Source organism: Falco biarmicus, chromosome 4 (assembly GCF_023638135.1).
Source record: "Falco biarmicus isolate bFalBia1 chromosome 4, bFalBia1.pri, whole genome shotgun sequence".
NCBI classification, from domain to species: Eukaryota; Metazoa; Chordata; class Aves; order Falconiformes; family Falconidae; genus Falco; species Falco biarmicus.
Genome location: NC_079291.1, coordinates 93,925,523 through 93,949,714, shown reverse-complemented (window position 1 = coordinate 93,949,714; position 24,192 = coordinate 93,925,523). Strand labels below are relative to the sequence as shown.

The window sequence follows — 24,192 nt, the reverse complement described above, 5'->3', positions numbered from 1 at the left end:
CCGCACCCCCCCCCCCCCTCCCCCAACACACACACACCAGCCCTGCAAATTCAGGGCACAGTAATAGATGTGTCTCTTTGGTTCATACAGCAAATACTTCTACCTAGGCTTCTGAGACATACTCAGGCATTTGTAGAGAGAGGGAAAAGAATGCCAACCTGATATACAGCACATGAGTAAGGGCTGGAGACACACACACTTCTAGGCTGCAAGTTACTAACTGTGCACTGACACTTTGTATTTCTACATTGTAAAAAAACCAGAATTTTTGTCTTATAGTTACAGTACAGTTTAATAAAAATGATCTTTTTTTTCCATAAGAATTGCAACGTTTATTTTTTACCAACAATAAGAAGATATGCAAAAATAGCCCTTAAAAGAAAAGGGGGAAAAATGATCTGCTTTCTCTTTAAACCCATGAACAATAGAAGGTCACGTGCCGCAGTATCCTATCATTCAGCACATTAATAGCTGTGCTAGAGTAATTACACTTGTGGTATTTTTGCCTCAAGTGAAATTCTGAAATAAGAGGATGGAAATTATGATACTGCTGATAAATATTAATAAGTGAACTTTTAATTTTTTTGCCACAATATTCAAAATGCTAAGCATCTAGCTAATGCTGAAGCAGCCTGATATGTGTTTGCCTCCAGGGACTATGATGCTTTATGCACTTAAGAAAAAAGTTTAACGGAATTAAAATTTAATATCTAATTAGAGCAAGGCTAATATATTTTGAAATGAGTGGGGAAGACACACGCCTCTGTTGCATATTTGCTACAGTCATTAATCTTACCTGTAAAGCAGCATTGAGAGGTGTGCAGTAGGTGTGGCTGGTCTGTATGTTTTTAATAAGAGAAGGGTTACTGCATAAGAAAAACATAAAAAGGAGAGTTAAATGCAACCAACTTCTGTACGAGCATTTCAAGCATGTAATGCTTCCTCTCACACCAGAACACTAGAGCTGAGACTGTTTTTCCACACAAGTTCTCTTTCATTTTTATTTTTTTTTTTAATTTAAAGAAAATATCTGAGTTTTAGGCTATGGTTATCATATTTGCCTTTACTAAATAAGGAACATCATTATCTCTCGATGTTATCTCACCATGTGTTCTACTACCCTGCGTTACTAGCAAATCTTGGCATCTCTGCTCATTTTAGCTGTGTTCAGGAGAAATTCTCCAATATTCACCATGTCTGGGAGCCAGTTACCATGTAAAGGTCCATCATGAGGAGGTTACGACCAAAAGCACCACAGGACATTTTAAATACTACTTCATGCAACTTATTCTCAAAGTCACTGGCAGCAGAGCCCCTCGCAACAGAGCAGGGGACCGCGATGAGAGAGGATTGGAGCCTTATTCTTTCCTGCCAGGCAAACAGCGAGCGGCCCCGCTGAGGGGCTGCCTGTGCCACTGCCCCAGACAGTTTGGGGTTGTGGGCACGGGGGCACGGCGGCAGGTATTGCGGCACCGCACTGAAGCGGTACGGCCCACGCAAAACAACACACTGCCCTGAAGGCCGTTTTAGGAAAAAATATTCTGCTGTGCTGCTTTGGACCCTTACTTTAGTCATCTTAAGTTTACTTAAAGGGCTGTATTTCAGGAAAATGAATGCCAAGCATCTCTGCTCGCTCTTCAGCAGGCATCTAAACATCACCGGTTCCACCAGGAGGGGAAAAAAAATTTAAAAAACCATCAAATACAAACTACATATAAAGCACCAATGCAAGAAATCTCCAGAAAGTTGTATCACTCACTGGGCATTTTTTTTTTTTTTTTCATGTGGGAACAAATCATGGTGAGAAGAGTCTTAACTGAGCCCCTCCCACAGGGACCAGCAAGGATCAGTTGTCCTGGAGAGATGGCCTTCGAGTAAAGGTCAAGTAAGATTGCTTTGGGAACCCCAGGAATATTTGTGCGTGGTTGTTGTAGACACAGGATGGCCTGTTGATTATCATCTTTACAGCTGGTCTCACTGCACTTCCAAACTTTTAAAGTTAATTCAGCACTTCTGTCTTTTAAGCACCTTACTCTGTTTCTGATTAAGAGTTGCAAAACAAAGCATACAACTGAAAGCAAAGGAAAATAGCAGATTTAAAACTTATCTGAAGACTTCCCTGGCATATATCTGTCTTCCTGACAGGTCTATAGCAGCATATCTGCACTAGTGTGGATAATTATTTTAGTCTACATTGCACTATAAACAAATGCTGTAACAAACATGTCAAAGTAGAGTCATTACTACAGGCATTTGGATTATCAGAGTAGGACACACAAAATACAAGTAACAACCAAAAATTTAGTTTCTTTAGCAGCAAAGGTGATGTCACTATTTCGTGAAATGCAAGTCTACATGAGATGGGTAAATCATGCAAAGCAAAGCAACAGCAGAAAAAAAAAATTAAAGCAAGTAAAAGCTCTTACTGTGCAACAAGCTCGCCAAAGTTTTCATCAGGGCAGTATTTTCGAGGACGGCCTCGTTGAATATGACGGCCACGTTTAAACTCTTCATCATCAACAGTCCAAAAGGACCCAAACTCATCCTCTACTCTGATAAAGCACTTATGCAGTGAGAGGTTGGTGCGAATGGCACCCTGGGACAAGAGCAGCAGCAAAGGAGATGAAGTGGAAACAAAGGGACACGGGATCGGGGACAGAACAGACATCAAATACAGGGAAAAGGAAAAAGAAAATAAAATGCAATAAGCATAAGCAAATGGTTTGTGAGGGTTAATATGCATTGCCACCTAAAAGCTACTAGCATGTGATGCAACAAACACCAAGCAAGCAGGGTCAGGGTACTGGTGGGCATACAAACAGTAGTGATGAGATGTTTGTCTTGGTTTCCCTTAACTGAAACAATGCGAAACCACCTGTGGTTGGTCTAACACCAGCTAGCAGCCAAAAGCCTCTACGTTAAACTGTAAGCATGATCCAAGCTAGGCTAAGAAGTTCAAACATGGTGGACATACCCACTGATCTTTTGTGGCCTTCGTTTTTGGAACTCTAGTTCATCCACTGTCCATACTGCCCCTTTAACGTTTTCTACTCGCACAAAACACTTGTGAAGACTAAGATTATGACGCACTGCATTCTGCAGCAAGTATAAAAGAGAAAACATTCAAAAACTTTCTATGAGAAAATGCTCATCATTGTCCAAGAACAGCAGCACAGTCAGCTTGACAGTCCTCAATTTGCAATGTTAAGCCCCTTCCCCTCCCCACACCCGCTTGCTTTCCCCGGCTCTTTACATCTTATTTTGCAAAGACAAAATAAATACGAAAGCTTAAACACAAGATTAAAAGTTTGAGTTATTCTTATCAATTATCCCCAGTGTGAATGAGAACAGCCATCACTTTAAGCATGCACATTGTATAATAAAGCACATTTCGTACAGAACACAAGAGGAACATTGCTTAGACATTTTCAAAAACAAATATACACGCTCTGCAAAGATAAACTTTTCCTCTCCTGGAAAAGAAAGCGGTTAGAAAGAACAAAAAGGATTTCATGTAAGTACAGACGGCTCAATTTAGCAAAGAGGCACTGGAGCTGGTGCTGCTGCGGTTTCCCACAGCTGGGCTAATGTGAATCAGGTGCTGAACCTCCTTCCACACCCATGGCATGGACCGGGGGCTCGGCAGCACCCCACCAACTCCTGCCTCTGCAGCTTGCTCTTATATGGAAGTTGGCTCCTATTTCTGGCAGAATACTGTACTGACTGATCTGAGCCTCTGCCAAGTGAAAACATGAGGAGGGTTCTCCGAAACAAAGTGATAATATCCCCACAGCTCATCACCCAGAGGGACCCGCACTCATGGTGTCCGATGCTCAGATGTCCTGTCTGCCGCTCAGCCCTGGGGAAGGACGAGCCCATCCAACCCCTCCGACTTGCTCGGACCTTTGCTGAAGCCAGACATAATGAGACACCTCGCTACGTCACAGCAAGCTGTTGGCTTTTCTGTCCCTGCTCCCTCTGAAACGGTGCCGAGCGCCTTGTTATTCCTCAAACGGAATGCCATGCTCTTTCCCCATTTTAGGGGTTTTCTAAGCAAATACCCTACTACAAAGCCACTCAAATTTTTACATGGAGCTTGTCCCCAGCGTTGCTGAAAGGGGCTTGGTAAACAGGGGAAAGAGAATAAGCCATTTGCTGAAAATATGCAGGCGAACAAACTCCATCATCACTGGCACCATTGATTTAGTCAATCTGGTTGACTCGTTAGCAGGCACAACGCCAGCCAAACACATGGCCTGGGTCTAGGCAACCAAGAAACTATGATTTTTTTTCCTTCCATCGTTGTTGTTGTCGTCGTCCTCTTTTTTTTTTTTTTAATGAACATCAGGTCTGGATGGTGAAAGGGAGCTCTAATCATGAATGTCTAAATCACTGCGCAAACAAAGGGTACGCACAGTGCATTTGTCATGTAAATTAAGAGGCAGTGCTGTGTGTGCCTGGGAGGGGAAGGCTAAGAGTCTTTTGCTACTTTTCCATTTCTCTGCAATAGCTAGCGCACTCCCCACACTCCCGCCCCTGGTACAGGGGAACATTCAGGGCTCGAACTGCCCTTGCTCAGCAGATGCTTGAGTGCAAACTCGTGTCCTCTGGCTGTAGGTGTCTGATGCCGGCACTTCCACACTGATCTGCATGTGAACTGGTGGAAAAATAAACCTTGCATGTGCTTTTCCTCTCAGCAAGGCAGAAATCTAGCAGAAAGTCAACTTGTCCGTCAGGGCTGCTGCTTCCTTCTGCCCTTACTTTCCTCTGTTCTTATTTTTTAACGATTTTTTTTCCCCCTCCCACCTCTTCCAGATTTCACTACTTTTCAAATTGTTGGCAAAATCCCTGATTTTGAGGTGGAAGAAAAACATGCAGACGCCCCACACCTTACAGGCTAAAATCAGCCAGCTCAGCAACTGCTGGTGGGTGCAGCACTAGTGCAACCCGACACAGGGCTGCTGGCCCACATCTGGGTAACTCAGGCAGTTTCCTGTGAAAATGGGAACACTGTCAAGTCTGGAGCAAAATGTAAGAATAATAACACTATTTCCCCCAGTGAAAGCTGATCTTGTAGTTCATACAGCAGTTGATCAAACGCACACAGCAAAGTTCAGCAAAGGGATTCCTCCGAGTTTGTAAACACACGGTTGAGCAGAAATATTTGTGTTGTTCTTTAAACAAATTTAATGCCGCAGAAATACTTTACAGTCTGTTCTTGTTCTCTTGAAGTCAATGTGCAGTTGATGGTAAAGGCTGCTGGATACATTGAGACAGACGAGTTGAGTATTTGCAAGATGCCCATGAAGTGTTGCCCTTGCTTTCTGTTTTCCATGTGATCGTTTATTTAAGGAATTCACGGCAGAAAAAAATTGTTTTGTTTCCCCTGCCTCTGGATACTCGCTATCTAACAGTTCTATTTGAACAATACCCCAACGTTTCAGAGCCACACCTGCAGCCTGTGCCTCATGGCTGTGACTCAGTGCCAGCAAATTACTCCAAAAAATAAAAGCAAACAGACATTGCCTCTGACCTGTCAGAACCAGTTCACAGTGCTCCCCCAGCAATCAGCTTAACAGAAAAATTAGGAGCTATTATTGTAAGATTATATATTTACCTTGTTAAAAATATTTGTATGCAAGCCACTTTTGCAGAAAAATTACCCTGAACATGCTTGAATGTAGTAAATGAAAGGGTTTGTTATTTTAATAACTGCTCAGGCTCCACTGTACTGCATTTTGGGAAAGAGGTTCATTTTTTAAAGGTCTTTATTCCTGCACTCTTCTGTGATTTTGAAAGAGGGCTCAGGGAAGCCTGTCCACACCAAACCCTGACCCTAAACTTGGGGAACACTGACCCAAACGCCCCCTAAGCATTAGCTGAAGGTGAGTGCAAATCAGCACGTATATATTCTAATTATTCTGATTCTGCAATTAGCCCCTTGTGCTAGTTCTGCGCCCCGTGGGCTTCCCGTCATGTCAATCCAGAGCTGCATTTTCATCCCTGCTGTTCCTGAAGGCTGGCATAAATCTAAGCGGTCTTCAGCACGAAAACCTGCATTACTTGAAGTGGTTGCCAATTTTGCTAGTACTGGTAGAACTTGGGGTGAAGCTTTTCTTCCTTGTTAAGCGAAGTAGGACCTGGACACCTGCACAAGGTCAAGGTGTCCAGGAAGGGTTTCCAAACAGAACCTGCCTACCCGGGACACACCATGCCCTTCTGCAAGCCCAAGGGTCTGCAGCTCGCTCAGCCTCTCTCCTCCTCCTCCTCTGCAGAAGCACACTGTAAGTGCACGTGGCTCCTGGGACTGGATTTTCCATGATGCACAAAACTAACTCCTAGAAGTAGCCTCGCAGGAGATATGGCCAGGGCTACCTACTGCCTTCTTCCACTTCCTCCTCCCCTTCCCTTCCCTGCTGGAATTAAATAGGATTTCTACTTTAGCACCCACACCTGCAGCTGCTGAAAAGTCCTACTGGAACCACTGCAGCAGCAAAAGACAGGCAGGTCTAAAAGGATCTTAAATCAGGGAAAGTTAATTTCCTTTCTGGATAGCAAGGAAGCTACAGAGTGAAACACTGCTCATGTTTTCTAACTGCAATGAAGAATCAAAGCAGCAATCACAGAGACTTTTCCTGAACCTAAGAGCTTCTAGACCAAGGTTGAAAATGTACAAAATTGCACTGGGATCTGAATTAAAAGCAAAATATGCTACTAAAAGCCAAGCTAACTTCCAAGGACCATTTTTAGCTCTATCCTCTGAAGGAATCAATCCTAAATGCAGGCTAAGACAAGAAAACCAGAGTTGATAAAACAGCATGTATGGGACATATTCATCCTACCTCGTCATTTGAAGTTAAGTTTGAGAGCAACAAGGTTGTCTAGATTAAGAGAAGCTTAAAGTACCACAGGTGCAATTTTTACAGCAATGCAAGATCCTGTTATCTGATTCATTCATTTGTAATTGTGCTAGCTTCAGAAGCCTGTGTCACTATTATAATGCTATATATGTAAGGGAAGGAGTGGCCCCCCAAAACAGAAAATACAATAAACTCCCCAGACCTCTTATCTAATAATACCTGAGATAGTTATGGTAGGAAATTAAAGTGCCACATAACAAGTTTTTTCTGTTAAACACATTTCTTACTTGGAGCTTGCTTCTTGCATATTATGTTCAATAAGCTCCTGCTGCATGATTGAAAAAAAAAAAAAAAAAAAAAAAGGAAGTTTATAATGGATCTGTATATGTAGTTAAGAGTTAACTGACTGAGGAAAGAAATCCACTGATCTATAGATCCTAGGAAAAAAAGTGGTAGTTGTGAATACAGTCTGCATAACTAAAAAGACAAACAGTGTATCTTCTACTGACACAATAACTTTACCTCTTCTTTTTTTTTTTTTCTAATACGTTCCAGCTGAAGGGCTTGAGTTTCACTGCTAGCAGCAACTACACAGAGGAACTCGTGGCATAATCACAGAACATAAAAGCCAATAATGGGGATTCAATTAGTGGTTTTCAAAGGCAGGAGAATTTTTCTGCCAAATATCAAATTGTTCCTGCAGATAAGGCACCCAGTGTGTGTCAAAACTGCCGATCTAAATTTTCATGTCCACATGTCGTTGCAATTTGTTATGTCATCAGCAATGTCTATTCCATACATGTCATATATCAAAGGCAAGAGGCATAGTCGGGCTAAGGCTTACCTTCCACGTCGCCGCGTTGCGTCTGAAGTAAGCAAACATTCGCGTGAACCAGTTGTAGATTTCATTTAGTGTTAGCTGTTTTTCCGGAGATTCGAGGATGGCCTTGTGAAGCAAAGCAATTGCAAGATCAGTTACGAGCACACCAGTACAAAATACACTCACAGTTTTACTTTACGAAATATAAAAAGGAAAGAAACGAAGAAAGGAAGAAAGAAAGAAGAGATTTGCAGCAAAAATTCCAAAGGAGGGTTTTCACAATATGAACTAAGATTAATGGCTGTATTTAACAGTTCAATGGCAAAATTCAAAATGGAATTATCTAATTGTTTTGAGTTTTTATTTCTGTTTCCTTACAGAAATATTAATTTATTAGTCATTCATAAAGCAGAATCAAAGAGAAATGCAAAACATTTCACTAGCTGATTAAAGCTCAGTAATTATTTAGAGCTCAGATTAATTCTAGGGATCAGAGATTACTGTAGCTTGTGATAATTGACTTGCCATCTTTAAACAGGCTCATTTTCACTGTTGTGTGAAATGAATTTCCTAATAATCACATCGTATTGTAATACTTAATCAAAAGCAATTATGTTATATATTGCAGTTCTAAAAACCCTTATAGTAAAGGTTTGAGCATTTGAGCATGCTTACATACCAAAGGTTTGAAAATCTATTTAATCCAGAGTGTGCACATATAGGGAGATATTTTTTTTTCTAATCCAAATGCATGTGTTGGCTCATCTTACCTGTCTAATTAAAGATGCATACGTAAATGGTGGTCTAACTTCTGCGTTCTTGTAAAATTCTTGGTTCTGGGCAATATCTGCTAAATAAGAGCAGTTGTTCTGTTATCATCACAGCCTGCTGCTGCCAGGCTGCAGGCAACAGCAAGCTGCCTCACCAAAGGGGCTGTGCCAGCAGAACCCCTTTACCTGAAGAAATGGGGACGTTGTATTTATCCGAGTACCGCCTCCGGATGGGTCCGACGTTGTGCATGCTCGTGGTAGTGATGACCGACGGTCCCTGCGTGACGGGAGTGATGGGCGCAGTCGGGGTGGTGGGAGTATGAGGTAAGCTCTGCGGAGACGCCTCGGATGCAGTCTTGGAAAGCGTGACGCTCGATACCAGATTCAGCTGTGGAGGGAAGAATGAGGATTTTGTTACAAACAGTGTTTCTGGCTAATTAAGGGCTACAGAGAAAATTCTTGATAACGGAGTCTTCCTCAGTTCAAAGCAGACAACACAGCCCGAGCACTTGCTTCAGCACAAAGTGGTGGTGTAACGTCCATTAGAGCCAGTAAAGGGAAATACATGTATACACTTCTGAAAAGATTTGAAAAAAAGAGTAACATAGCCTGCTGCCAGAACTACAAATCATGGATTTTTATCTAAGCCTTAAAACAAGATCTCACACAGTACATAACCATTTTAATATTTTATTTTAGTTCCATTGTCTCACAATCTAAACCCCACACACCTCTTATTTCCATGCTATCATTATGCATGGCTTCTAATCAGTCTTCTTGGATATTTTACTGAAGGCATCAGGCTTAAAATAAAAGGCAAGACTTCCCTAGGAACATACCAGGGAGAAATGCAATATCTCTTCAGCATTTGGGCTTTTCTTTTCCCCTCTCTTCACCCACTTTAAAAGCAAAGCCCAGAGTAGGTTAACACTGGAATAATTTAATTAATCACACTGCATGAAATACTGCAAGCATTCAGTCCAGCAGAAGTGGCAGTAATTTTTTTTTATTTTTTTTTTTTTCTCCTAGGATGGAAGGCATCAGCATTACCTGCATGAAGCCCAGCCCCGGACAAATGGCAGCGTGCCACAGCAGCCTGTAAAACACAACTGTCTCTAGGACTGTGTATCCAACCCAGATCCAGCTCAAGTGTTTTCGATACACAATCCTATTTATATAACCAGCATCCACATTCCTCCCCAACCCTTTCTTTTTGCCCTACAACGTCCTTTGAAAGACGATGCTCTGCCTCAATAGGTCACTCCTGCTGAAGTATTTTAAACAAACAAGCTGATCTCTTAACTCCAACATCAGAAAAAGACGACCAAGAAAAAGGCTCTTTGACTACTTCCACATTTCCTTCCCTTAGGCGGTTCTGCCAATAATTCGGTGAAATCCCGACCCCATTGAAGTCAGTAGCAAAATTCCTACTGAATTTAACAGGGCCAGAATTTTACAACTTTTGTTCATGATTAAAATTCCTTTATGCTGGACATTAAACCTTTTCAGATGAAGGCAAGGCGCACTACTCAGCTATGTCCCTAAATACCTCGTGTTTATCCATAAGGCACTGTATCATTTTCCTTGTATGAAAGTAACCAGATATGAAAACTCCTATTAGCATCCCTCATATGAGGTAATAGCCACAAGTAACGTTTCATTATAAAAATACTAGGACATATCCAAAACAAAGGTAGTGGAAAATAAGGGGCTTAAATATTACAGAGAGGATACCAACACAAAAAGCGCACTGCCCACAGAAAGGGCACAGCTGAGCGACAGATAAATTGCTTTTCCCTCCTGACGGCGAGGGGAGTCCCAGCCACAAATGCCCAGCAGAGCCCGCTGGCTGTAAAGCTGCGCCGGGAGCTCGAGCACTGCTCCAAGGAACGGACGTGCTGAGCAGCAGACCTGCAAAATCCCCTCCTTCTGCGCAGGTGCTTACAAACAACGCTTCGCCTTCCAGTGGGAAATATTTAACGCTTCATGGCAAAGCTGGAGAGTGCGAACCCAGCCAGGGCTCGTGAAAGGTGCTGAAATATGGGTATTGAGTTCCCAGAGACTCCTGCACTGGCGTGGACCAACTGCAGCCAGGAGGTGAGCACAGCATCCCAACCCACCGTGCTGGGCACTGCCGCCACGTGCTGCCCACGAGAGCCCAGTCCGTTTGTTGACTGGTGTGATTTAAGGACACTGATTAAGGACACGTATAGAGTAATGTCTCCCTGTTATCCATCTATCCATCTATTACATATGATAAAAGGACCAGTGACGATAATAATAGTACAACTGACAGGTCTCACCATGAAATTAAATCTACTGTATTTTATCTCAGTTTCTAAATGGACATTTTAACAGTCCAATAACTGCGAGCAAATATGCATCAATTTTAAGTGCCCATCTCTAGCACAGGCTCAGCAGCCGGGCCCTCCTGTTGGAAAGATCACTGCTCGTGCTTCATCATTACGGCTCCAACCACTCCATTTCAAAAGAGTCCCCTTCCTTTTTTAGTGTGTAAAAACTTAACATTTAATCTGTTTCTACTAGGGAACTGTGAGAAAGGATCCACAAAGGTCAGCATTCCCTGCTTCAAGAATTTGAATCGAGTTAAATTTCTTTAGGCTTTTCAGTGTAGGTAGCAACTAGGCATAAACACAGAAGAGGACGAGCAAAGGGGGGGGACTTTAACAGGCTTGACAAATGACACTGTGATTCACACCCACTGCTGGGCTGCCACTAATAAGCTACAGAGGAAGCAGCCAATCTCAGCTAATTACCAGATAAAATTGTATTATAAGGACTCTAATTAGGAGATGCTTATGGAGGTGATCTAATGATTAAACGCTGCATCCAAGTGACCCCACCATCAATGTGCAGTGGTGCAAGATGTCACCGGAATATTTTGTAGAAACAGTAATTTTATTTCAAGGAGGGGAGGTAGTAATATTTGTAATAATGGCTACGAGGTAAACTAATTAAAAGACAGTTCCTAAAGGAAGACTGTGGCTTTGAGCAGCTGTGGCCGTTCCAAAACAAAGTGCCAAATCTCAACAGAGGAGCTGCAGTCAAGTGGAAAATTTCTGCCTGACCTCTGCTCTCGCTATTAATTTGCAGGAAACCTAATGACACATATACATATTCCCACAAAATTGTTCTAATTGCTAATTTGCCAAAGGAGCCCAGTTTCCAAATTAAACATGACTGCAGTCTGTGAGGAAAGAGAGAACAAAAAGCTGGAACGCAGCGAGTCTGCTGCGTTTCACCTCCGACGACCATTTGCAAGCCTGAACCAACAAGTTAATGAAACACGACCTTGTCGATCGCTAGCGAAGTTTTTCCTTTTTCCGTGTTTTATTTGATGACACTCTCTTCTTGCAGCCGGGGTCCGATCCCTGCTGGTGCTGTTACCAAAACACAAGCTAGGGTAAGGGAGGAGAGGGCTGCGCTCCCTCCGCAGACCTTCGCTGCTGCTTTCTTTGTTGCATCTATAGCGCGAAGGCTGAAAAGTCGGTTGTGAATTGGAGCAGAATAACAAATTATGAATGGTGTTGGTTTTGTTGCCATCTTGAATTATTAATCTGAATGGTAAACTATTAAATCTTAATATTGGCATCAATTAGAAACGTGAAAGCGGCAGTGGATGACTGTGCAGGGCAAAGATCAGGGAGGGACTGGATTGGGAGGGTTTCTTTTCCTGATGGAAACTCGACACGGTTTCTCCCTGTTTGCATTTTCTATTTAAAAACAAGTAACTATGATTAGAAAAGTTGTTCGTGTTGGTATTTTGCACACAGCCCATTTCCCACATACCGTGAGTTTTGGATGAGGCATCATTGCTGTCAGAGGGGAGGGAGCCTAAGTCACAGAGTTAGCACTTTAATGCGCAATACTCTTGTGCTTCAATAAGGCACAATGTGGGGCACTCCCCAAGTACGCTGAAGAGTACAGCTCATGCACCAAAGAGTTAAATGTCTTTATAACATTTCTACTGGGTATAGGGGGGGAGGGAGGATTTCCTCCAGCCTTAAAAAAAAAACAAACAAAAAAACCAAACCCAAAAATAAACAAACAAACCCCCCAACCACAAAAAATCCCCCAAACAATAATAATAAAAACAAACAAACAAAACCCAGAAAAAACACCAAAGCCTTTTAAGCCACTTTTAAGTCCTAAAATTCTACAAATTCAGTCACTGAGCCTTGTTGGGTGCTTTGTTCAGTTTTGGGTTTTAAGAACATATCCTCATACTGTTTTAACTTAATCCTAAATGCCATAATTGTTTCAGCGTTCAGTATCCTGCTTAGGATTTTATCATTAACTTTCCCTTTCACAAAATAGTCATGTCTTCCTATTAAAGGTGAAGACTGAGTCATTTTCTTTTTTTTCTTCAGTTATAAACAAGGCAGAGAGGTAACCCTCTCCTTCACCCCGTAAAATAGATTTCCAGTAAGTGGCTCTCCCACTAGGGCTAAGTCTGATTTCTTTTTGTGTAAACATTTTACATGACAATAGTGGCTGCAGATAAAAAAGCCTGTCAAACTCTTTTAAAAAAGAATAAAAAAGAAAAAGTAAAAAAAAAAAAATTTCTAAGTGTCACAGTGGAGCCATACCCACTACTGGAGGGCACTGACTTCTCTGCAAAGGATGCTGCCACTCTGGTCCCAGCCAGGGCCGAGGATTTACCCGCATCAGGTTCCTGGGACTGAAACGCTCTGGAGCAGAGGCTCCTTATCTTGACACCGAGGGTGGGACAAAGCTAACGCTGGGCCTAAAACTTTGTTAAATGCTGTGTCTTCCTCTCCTGTTTCAGCCTGGACGCATTAGTGTATTAGATGCAGAGCCTGGCAGGCAGCGATCACTTAGCAGGTGTTGTTATTGGCAGGAATACTAAGGAAACCGAAGCTGAGGAGTGAGACTTAATGAAAACCAGTATATAAAAACAGCTTTTGTTGTGCTTGAGAATCTCTCTTTATTGCTGCATATCGTTATTTTTTCAAACTATAAAGTATGGCTACAGCAGCTAAAATGCTCAGTCATTACCTCAACAGTTAAAAGACTGGGGTTTTTTTTTAATGCTTTGTTATTACAGTTGCTAAAAACAGTATTTCAAAACAATCATAACTGCTATGGTTAGGGTAAAAAAATACATTAAAGAAGGGATATCTAACAGTGCATTTTATTTAAAGTGCCAAAAGTGACTTTAAAAAGTTTTCTGTCTATTTTAAAAAGATGGCTATAGCATCTAGTATGCAGAATTACTTGTTGGTTGATGCTTTTTCCTTTGCCTCCCCTTCCTATGAACTTCAACATAAGTTAATCCCCAAAAAGAAAGCACATTTCCATTTCAACCTATTATGCTGATGACTACCACCAATGGAAACAGCATGTAGGAGAAGGTATCTTAATAGCAAAACCAGAATGACAATTCTTGAGAAATTATTGTTCCGACTTATGTATTGTGGGGTTCTTTTTGTTTCACATGTTTTTTTTACCTTGAAAAAAATTCACCTTACAAAAATGTCACAGCATATTCCCTCACAGATAGCTTTGTTCTCACTTGATTCAAGCCCTTTAGTCTCATCAAAACAATACACACAGCACCAATAGGAACAACTTTGCCTTCTCCAAAGTGCTAAGCTGTGAAATACTTCCATTTTCTTCTGAAGTGCTGCACTGTTGGGCATCTTAATTATGAAGTTGGACATTTTTAAACATAGCACTGAACACTGCCCCAGCTCCTAATGTGCTCTTGCTCTCCCTCCCCAGTCCCCTCCTGTCTGCCCAGCACCTCCTCAGGAGCAGGGCAAGAGCTGCCCATGCCATACCCCGGACATCACAACCTCCCTCTGTACATAACCATCCACCAACGACTTAGGCCATCCACTACTACACCACCCAAGAACGTACTTAAATCTCATCGGCTTTAACAGGACTAAAAAGCTTTACTGGACAGATTTCTTGGTGGACTGGTGTAGTGAAATGCACTACATCACCCTTCCCTGGGTCAAAATTACTGCAAGGAGCTAAAGGCACCCAAAGGTGGGGATGTGACAGGTGGACATGGCTAGACTGGACAAGAAACCCTTCCCCAAAGCTGGGCAAGTTTGGAATTGATGCACAACCACCAACGACATGGCTGTGGTCCAACTGGTCCAAAACCACCCACTCAGCTTCTGCCTGAAGCCCAAAAGGCAACAACGCTACCAGTGGCCAGCGTGGATTACAAACGGCATGTGGTTATTAACACAGATGCTCAGTCACCAATTTTACCTGCCAGTAACAAAATAGTTTAAAAATAAGCATTAAGATCCTTTAAGCAGAATAAAAAAATTTCCTCAGTCATGAACAGGCTGTAATTTTAAATCCCAGTTCATTGCTATGTTTGGATTCGCAGCTGCTCTTTCCTTTAAAATCACCAATGTACCGTAATATATTAATTCTAACATACACCTTGCATTACTTATGTTGGCAAAAAAAAATTAATTACTGGATGTAAAGAATACTTTGCACTGCAATAATGGTCATCAGATCTTTTTACCAAAGCCCTATCCCACTGAGTTAAAAGGACCAGGGTCTAGCACAGTCAATGCAATGCCGGTGTATTTTTTTTCACTAGGAAAGCACAATTTATGCAAAACACTATACTTCTACATTTTATAATTAATTTTCAAATGCTTCACCTATACATATTTTAATAATTTTTGATTTATCAGATGGTATCTATAATAAATTTTTCTATATTTCAATAAATGAAAAGAAGGCAGTTTCAATCCAACAACAGAGTGCCACACAATATAGGCCTGTCAGGCACCAATTTTTACTTCTAACATGTAAGTTAAAGGATAAGGAATTTATAATGCTGCCTGTGAACGAAACCACTTTTCATACACAAATGTGATCTTTTTTTTTCCAAAGGGTAATACAACAGTACATTTACATAAACTAATCCAAACAATCTATGTATTTGACAATGGCAAACCTCACACAGACTGCCTATTGTTGGTTTACATCTTGGAGTTCTTTATGTTGGCTTGTAACACTGCTCTAGCTGTCAAAGGTTTGACTTGGACTCTAAATAAATGGTTATAGAAGTGCTGTGCAGCGATATTGGACTTCTTTGCAAAAGAAAACCTGCTGTGTATGAATTCAAAAGCTATTAATTTTTCAGTCAAAAATATTCATGCCTATTTCTTTTAATAAAGAAACACTGTGCTGAGCAACTGAGAGATAATGTTGACTAGTGGTACAGAATTTTCAATAGAGCAGTTAAAAATAAATTTAGTAGGAGGTCCCCAACAAAGCTATAATTTTCCAGAATGTAAAACATTTTTAATACTAATCAAGACAGCCCTTTTCCCCCTGCGTTCACTTTTTTTCCACTGCTTTTCCCTGTTTATTAGCTGTTAACACTAATCTTCATGGCGACACCGCCTGGTATCTCCGTAGCCTACAACACCCGCGAAAGCTTCCTGCCCTCCGCGGCTGAGCATCGATCACGAGCTGCCTTGCCAAACGCTGCTCGCCTTCTTATGATTTCCTCCCTTTAGTTTTTAATCCTTCCTCCTGAGGGGCACTGCTGTTATGAAAGGCCTCAAGGCAGAGCGCTTTGAGACTCCCAGATTATTCCGCTGTTTTAATTTTTAATCCAGTAAGAGCTATAGAAACCAAACCTCCCCCCCCATTCTGTTGGGTCTACATACTTTGCCAACAATGCGCTGAAGCATTTGCATTCAGGCTGAGATGGATGTGAGGAACTAGAAGAATGCTATTTTTATAGACACTGTAAGTAGTTTCTAGTCTAGAGGGCTGGTATCCACCGGATCAAGCGATTTTAGGCATCTCAACAGCTTAAATGGAAGGGTTTATACCTACCCCTCAACTCTCTCCAAGAAGGCACCAAATTTTCCTGTTGACTTTGACATCTGCTCCAGTGTTGCTGAATAGCCTGCAATTTTCTGTCTAGTAGCCTCCCTATGCACTTCTGCAGCCATTTATTTCCAACTACATGGAAACTGAGAAATTCTTTTCTAGTAAAAATGTGTGCGTGAAGTGTTTAATGATTTTATGTTCTCTATCTCTGTAATGTGTTCTGTTTCAGACATTAATTTTGTCTACCAACTGCATCTTGGCAGGCTACCATATTTGCTAGGTTAATAGTCTGACTCCTTTTTATTTCTATCACCATAAATCACACATATATGGGTGTGTGTTTGCTTTATTTATAGAAAAAAAATCAGTCAAAACAGATAAACCAATACTTTGTCATTATGCTGCATCATTGCATATTGATTAAAATTGCTAGTACTAACTATAGATTGTCAACGCTCAATTAATTTTCACACAATGACTCAAAGCAAAATCAAATAAAGCCAGTGTACCTTTAAATCTTACAAATCTTAAAATCAAGCAGCAAAGCACTCTCTCCATTTTGAATAATCATTGGAAGCTCTGAGGAACATTTTCAGCATTAAGAGGTTGGGAGAAAACAACAGCTGAAGAAGAGTCATTTTGGTCAGGGAATGAGATGGTGGATTTGCCTGGGTCTGGGGACACCCAGGAGTTCTCCTGGGCTGTAAAGCCACTTGCTTCCCTCACAACCCCTTTTTTAAAGGGCAATCTGGGGCAGAGAAGGTTTCTCTTCTCAGGTTCAACAGTATAAAACCTGATACTGGGTAGCCGTGATTACCATCGAAAAGTTCAACTAGAGTCTCTTCTACTGTAAATGTCTGTCAGATAGGGAGAAAGCAAAATAAATATAATAAAAATAATTTAATTGCATCTCCCTCCTAACACTTCCTTAGATTTCACGCAAGTCAGACTGATGCAAAGTGACTTACAGGCCAGTATGTGAGGCCAGCAAAAGGCCCAATGCACCAGCTTTACAGCAAAACTCCCCGAAGAGATGGGGATGACGAAACCTGGGTGCCCGTGGCAGCGCCTCCTGCAAAGCAGCACTTTGCATCTCCCCAGCGCAACCGGCTCTGAAGCGGCTCACGCTTTGCATCACGCGCTCCGGTGGGGAACAGGAAAGAAGTTTGTTGTGAGGTGGTTTGTTGTTTGGGTTTTTTTTGCTTTCAGCACAGTTTGGTACTTACGGGCTGAGGGGTGGCTTTTGGTTCAGTTGACTTCACATGCAGGTGTGTCATCATGGCTTGCAGACGTTCTTTATCTTTTGCAAGCTGAAAGGGAAGAAAAAAAACAATCCTCTGTTACTTGCAAGAATAAAATCCATCCTCTGTTTATTCCTAATTAAACAGCTGGCACCGAGGCATGAGACAGAAGAGTTTTATTGCTGAGTAGTTTGGAAATTGTATATGGTCTATCCGTGAGGTAAGCTAACGCATGGTGCTGGGTGTCACTATTTCCCAAAGCAAAATGCATTAGCCCTCGAGTGAGAAGAGCTAGACCTGCTGGCACCAAGAGCTTCACTCCAGCCCTGACAGCTAAAAGACAACAGTGAATCATGTTTATTAACCAGCCCCACTCCAGCTCAGGAGGAACAGCAGAAAGCAAGCAAGGCAGCAGCTCCGAGATGCATTTGCCTCCTTTCACACCAGAAAACAAGCAGCACAAATGGATGGTGGCTTTTACGTCACGTACAGGCTTTGTGGCATGTGCAGTGAGCACAGAGACAGCAGTGGTTAAACCACACAAGGCAACTCCACGGGGCACAGCAGGCAGCCTCGGCTCTAGCAAGCACCTTGTCTTTACTTGAGAAGGTGGCACAGCCCCTTGGCGGGTCACCCTGGGAACCCAAGCAGGGGCACCCTGAGCATGGGGCAGGAGCAGCAGTGTGAGTTGCCAGCATGCCTTTGGCGTAAGCCTGAGGGCTGCAGGTTGGGAAAGACTAACAGCATCAGGAACCACCCCAGAGCACTCATCTCAGGGCACCCAATGCCACAGGACCGATGGTTTCACCCTTTCTCATCGGTCATGTCATGCCCAAGAGTTGGGGTGGACATCCTGCTCTGATTGTCTCTTGCATCTTTTGGTTGATATCTGTACCAGGCCACAGCTGGTGTCTCAGGATCACAGCCTATGTACACGTCCTTAGCCAGGATGGCTTCCCAATGCATGTCAATGTACTGGGCAGACACCAAATCTCATTATTTTTGAAAACAAGACATTTTTTTGTATGTGTGAATAGGACTTTTTCCAGCTGCTTTAAAAAAAAATACAGTGGAAAGATGTTAAGAAATAACACTAACGAAAAAAGGGGTTTACTAACCTACATGCCCAACATAAAGGTTCCTGTTTCCAGCAGGACTTGGATCAGGTTCTTACAAATGACAATTTTTGCAGAGCTTTAGACAAGCCAGATTCCTAGTGCCAAGAGGAGAATCGTGCTTGCATTCCAGCAAAGGTTTAAACAACCTACCCACCTTATCACCGTCATCTGTTTGTAGCAGTAAAGTTGGGCTAAGTGTATATAAAAGGAGACTTGGTCATAAATCCCCATTCATAACCTTACAGTCAAGGTTGTCTTGCTCTTCGCAAGGCGAGGGGTTTCTGACCATGCCAGAAAGGCATCACGATGGGATAAAACTTGGCACGCAGGTTTCCAAGACAGGAATTAAATAAAGGAAAAAATAGTGTCACCACAGCGTGCTCTAGAAGTGCAAAAGCAAAATCACTGGGCTTTTCAAACAGCTGCTCTTTTCTTGGTCAAAAACCTCAGTGACAAGAGAGAAAACCTGACACCTACAGCAGATCATCTGCAACCTCATCACTGGATCTGTGCTGGACTTCACAGAAGAGCCAAAGGGCAGCGACCAGCTCTTATCATAGCGCTGCAGCAGAAACTTCTCCCTCTGAGAGTCCTCTGAGGACCTTTACAGAGAAAGGCGAGGTCTCACCCTCAGCCACCGTGCTTCACACGAAACAATTTTAAACTGAGAAATAGTTGTACTCTCAGTGCAGCTGTGTTGTGCAATCTCTCATTCGTAGCAGTCACTCACTGGGCGCACAAGCTGCTTGGCGGGGTCATCCGTGCATTAAATTTTGGTCTGCAGGCTACTGCAGAAGAACAACATCTGTTAGCCAAAATAAATAAAAGGCAGGCACCTGAAGGCTTCCTGCCTGCACCAGCGCGGCGGCAGGAGGCAAAGGCACCCGGGCAGCACGGGGCACACCCTGCGGTGCTTCCTCCGGGCCCCCCTGGTGAAAGGGAGCGCTGCACCTCCCTCCGAACGGCCGGGGTCTGTGTTTGTAGTGTTTTCACTCGTCATCTTAGCAATGCTTTTAACGCCGTTTCTGGTGGATGGAGGTTGTTAAAGATCCTCTCGACATTTCAGGCAGACACACGCTAGCATTTTGTCATAGTCTAGGAATTCAAACACTCACCCAGTTAGGCAGGAGTTTAAATTATGAAAAATAGAGGTCTCTCAGTTTCAAAGCACTGAAGAGAAGTAAAAAAATTTGAAGAATTTCTTTAAACTGTTTTTCCCTTAGGTCAGGAAGCAGTAGTGATACAAAACTAGAATGTCACTAGTAGCCCCTCTGGTCATTGGGGTCATAGAAAAGAAGCCATGAGGGCTCACTTGGCCACCGATGGGAGCCAATTCTCACTGGTGGCACTTTCTGGAGCGCAGATGGCCCAGAAATGGGGATTATTACCAGACACACAGGAAAATGCTCTTGATCTACTAATAGCTTTCTTGGGCAAGGACTGTTCTGCCATGTGCAAAAGGATCTGCTCTGTACGGGGGCCTGAGGACTATATTAATACAGTCCCCATCTGAAGCCTCGTTCTTTTTCCCTCTGCCCATTTGGAAAGCTCTGCATGGTGGGAGTTTTCAGATAGCCACCCAGTTCTTCATGAGAAGTCTGATTTTTTGAGGTTTCCTTCATCTCTGTGGGGTACAACCATGATGTAGGTGCCTAACTGTGGTTCAACAGAAAACACATCCGGAGCAAGGTACGTGCTTTGCAAACTTGATACACCAAGACATATGCTTTGCTTACCCCAGTGAGGTTAAATCCTAAAGCTACACAGGCAGAAAAAGCAGGAGAGGGAAGGCACAAAAAGCACAGGCCAGAAGGGGCTCAAGACAAAAGGACAGCACAGGATTCTGGTGACCAAGGAGCATTAGGCACAGATGATGGAGAAATCACACAGGAGGAAAATCAGACAGAAAATAATGGCAAGGAGCAGGAATGTGAAAATGGAAACCCAGTGAGGACACTCAAGAGGAACAACGCCGCCACATCAACAGGAAAGGGAGATCACTTCAGCAGCAGTATTTTGGACAGACCAAGGACAAAGGAGAAGGAAGCCAGTCATGGGCAATGCAATGGACAACCAAGACATAGCCTCTTCCCTCCCATTCCGTGCCTAGCTAGGCTGCACACTAGAAGGGTTTAGGACCCACTTTCCATGAGTGTCAATGGACGCTTTAGGAAAACAGGTCCAAGCAGTATTTTCGCTATGCAGAAAATGGCCAGCTGTCTCCATTTTCTCCCATTAGGAGATACTTTTTTAAACTTATCATAGCTTTGTTTCTGCCCTGAAGTGTTTTTCCACTCAAAGGTGGTGCTGCAAAATGGATGTCCTATTCCAGCTCAGAACTAGCTAAGGAGAAGGACATGTTCTTGTGTTTGTGTTTTACCCAGCAGCCCAATTCTCACTATAATGGCAACAAATGATCATGTCAAGATGGTTTAAACAGAATGAAATATGAGATCTCTACCTTGTCCATGATATTTTAAGTATGTTTGTGATGGAAATGCTGAGATCAAAGCTTCACAAAGGGGCATTTGCAATCAAATGCAAGACAGATCTGACCTGTTTTTTTCAAAAAGCTAATTTAAAAATTACTTTTTTTAAAAGACATTACACTTATCTCTGTCTACAACACTGATAAAACTATGGTGCGTAAAATAAGTAAGACCTTAAAGAAAAAAAGAAGGCTTACATTTGGGTCCATCACACTCAAAACCTGAAGTGCATCCCTCAGGTGGAATGAATTTGTTAAATTCTATCCCTGTCTTGATGGGGCGGTACATGCACGGAAAGGTACATTTAGGCATTTGGATCTTGCCATGGTGTGGGACCCTGAACAGCATGTGACACAATGGAAGGCAAAGCTCCACATCAGTGCTGAGCACCATGGGTCAAGTGGGAAAGGCTATGGGTCCTTCTTCTACCTACCTAGCTCACAAAACTCAAAACAGTTGGCCCCAGGGCTTGTTGTCACCACTCTCCTGGTAATTGCTCCCCTGCGCAAGCATCAGGTCAATGGTCTCAGTCCAACTGCTATTGCTACAACGCGTTGGGTGCTGCAGACCTTGTCATTGAAAACCCTGCTACTGGGCCAGACTTCTTGTTTTATTATGATTTTGTGCCAAAATAGGTCACAGCCAGACAAACCAGGTAATGCAGGATAAATCCTCATACATATTTAGGCAGATTATTTTTTTTTTCAAGTATCAGAGGACTGACACACAGGATGAAAAAAGAGTGAGAAGAAGGGAGTTACAGGTACATTTCACAAGCAGGACCCACCCTCCTCCTCCACCTATCCTTGCTGGCCAATGCACAGGTGGTCTCACTCTGTTATCAACGTCCCTGTCTAAATTAAGCCTCCAGTTCATCCTACCTACTGCACTAATATGATTGTTAAAAACAAACCCCGAACTTTTTGGCCCTCACACCGCTCTGCAATTACGTTCTTGTCTTGGGGACCATATGCTGCCTTCCCATGCAATGAGGTAAGCTAAGCTAAGAGGTATTCCCCAGCACTAAACTGGTGTGAAGCTGGAACTATCAGTCACTTCTAACAATTAGTAGAACACATGGCTGATAAATCTTTCATAAATATTGTCAAGGGCTTATGGAGAGGTGGCAACCAAGTATCATCCCAGTCCTGTCTAGTTGTCAACACAGGGCATCCTCCTGCAGTTGCAGGCACAGCCACTCCCATCGACTGCTGGAGAGAAGGATTAATGCTTTTCAGGCTGACTGTAACTGAAGAATCTAGATTTACCTTCAACCTGAATATTACTGCAGCTTGGTAAAAGATTATCTCGTATCTCAGTTTACAAGGAAGAGTGCAGATTTTTTTTTCTCTAATTCCCAAGAAACTTGTTAAAATAACAGACACTTTCTCATAACACTTTCCGCAAGACACTGACATTTTATGACTGATAGTTTGATTTTTATAAAACTTGTATTAAAATAGTTTGTATTGCTTCAGCTAATAGTGAAAGAGTGTCATGACCAGTGTGTTCCTGAAAGTAAAATTTAGGGAATATCTATGAAAGAAAAAGGGTAATTTGTAAGATAAGAAGATAAAAGGCATTTTTTTAAAATGCTTATCTTGAAAAGTAACAACAAGAAGTTTAAGTGTGTTTTTGCTGATTTTTCTCTCCAACTATTTGAAGCTATAAATGACTTAACTCAGTAAAATTCCAAATGTAATTATCTTCTGTACTTAGCCCAAGGCTTTCCATATATCTCTACGCTGCTGTCTTGCATACAAAATAGGTTTTTCAATAGCTGGTAACTATATAATGTACAACATTGTTTTAATTTCCCCTTCTTTGCTAACCTCTTGCCTACACACAGACAGACTGTCAAAGCTGCCCAGCCACAGCAGTGAGGTGCAGGGAGACAGAAAGGACTCAAAAGCATTTGGAAAGGCAGTTACACAAACAGGTCATACCTTTGCATCACATTCAATATATTCCAATTTACCCCCTTTTGGCACAAAGAAAAAATATTTGCTACAAATGGCAAAATAATAATAATACTAATAACAACAACAACAACAATAATAATAATAATAATACATGGAGAGTATTAGTATATGAGAGACCACCAAACAAGCCAGGTCATGCAGCGTTTTGAAATAAACATCAACCATTTCCCCTGTGTATCAACAACTCTAAACGAAGGGGACCACATTCCGCTCACCCCCCTCCACCCCCCCCCGGTGACTATAGAAAGCATTAGATACATACTGATGGATTTCCAATCAGTCAGCCTGTTTAAGTTTCCTATTTCTTTTCAAGTTACGGTTTAGAAAAGAGGAAATGAAGCTGCAGTTTCTTTTGACGGTTTTTAAAACTACTACAAGAAGGTTTTGAAAGCTGGTTTTCAATCATAGGGGAAAAAGCAGAACTCTTTTTTTATTGCTGTCGAGAACTGGATTTGATTAATACTGAGGTAATATTAAAATAAATTTTATTTTACCTGTAGCTCTAACTGCTGTACAACCTGCATTTGTACTCTACATTGGGCTGTACTTCTATCATCCAGCGCATGCTCACTGTTGAGATGTCTGTAACAATACACAGAAAATCATTAAGTGAAATGGATAAACAAAAAGGAAAAAGTAGTTACCAGGATGAATAAGCAATCTGAATGTTATCCAGCAGGTCTTCATTAATATCTGAGATTTTAAATATAATTTTTAGTATTTTTTTTCTTCTGTCCTGCTTTGGCTTGTTTATCTTTCCCATCACTCATTGTATCTTAGGCATTTTTTTTTCAGAAGAAGGTTTATTTGTACGTAAGAGAAATTTTGCAGAACAGTTGTTTTTCCCCAATTAGGTAAATGAAAGTGAGATCAAGAAATTATAGTAAAATAATTTCATATAATTTTGTACTATTTGACTATAAGATGCTGGATATATCTAAACGGACACATGCAATACAGGAATAATTAAATCCCATAGAACCCTCATGTTTACATGATTTAAAAAAAAATACATGATTGTGTAAAGAACAAAAAAACACATA

The 24,192-nt window shown here is 42.0% G+C and overlaps 1 protein-coding gene across 18 annotated transcripts in view; it reads right to left on the bottom strand.

Moving 5' to 3' along the window:
• The window catches only part of FOXP1 (forkhead box P1), a 391,136-nt gene that overhangs the window by 13,751 nt on the left and 353,193 nt on the right, over window positions 1-24,192 (bottom strand). For 17 of the 18 annotated variants that reach the window (XM_056335165.1, XM_056335159.1, XM_056335162.1 and 14 more), the window contains 7 exons: window positions 23,644-23,731; window positions 17,546-17,629; window positions 8,637-8,838; window positions 8,451-8,530; window positions 7,705-7,806; window positions 2,975-3,096; window positions 797-866 (listed from right to left, as the gene is read on the bottom strand). In XM_056335165.1, coding sequence (XP_056191140.1) covers window positions 797-866; window positions 2,975-3,096; window positions 7,705-7,806; window positions 8,451-8,530; window positions 8,637-8,838; window positions 17,546-17,629; window positions 23,644-23,731 — 748 coding nt within the window. The remainder of the gene's footprint in view (window positions 1-796; window positions 867-2,974; window positions 3,097-7,704; window positions 7,807-8,450; window positions 8,531-8,636; window positions 8,839-17,545; window positions 17,630-23,643; window positions 23,732-24,192) is intronic. The other variant, XM_056335173.1, reaches the window with a different exon arrangement.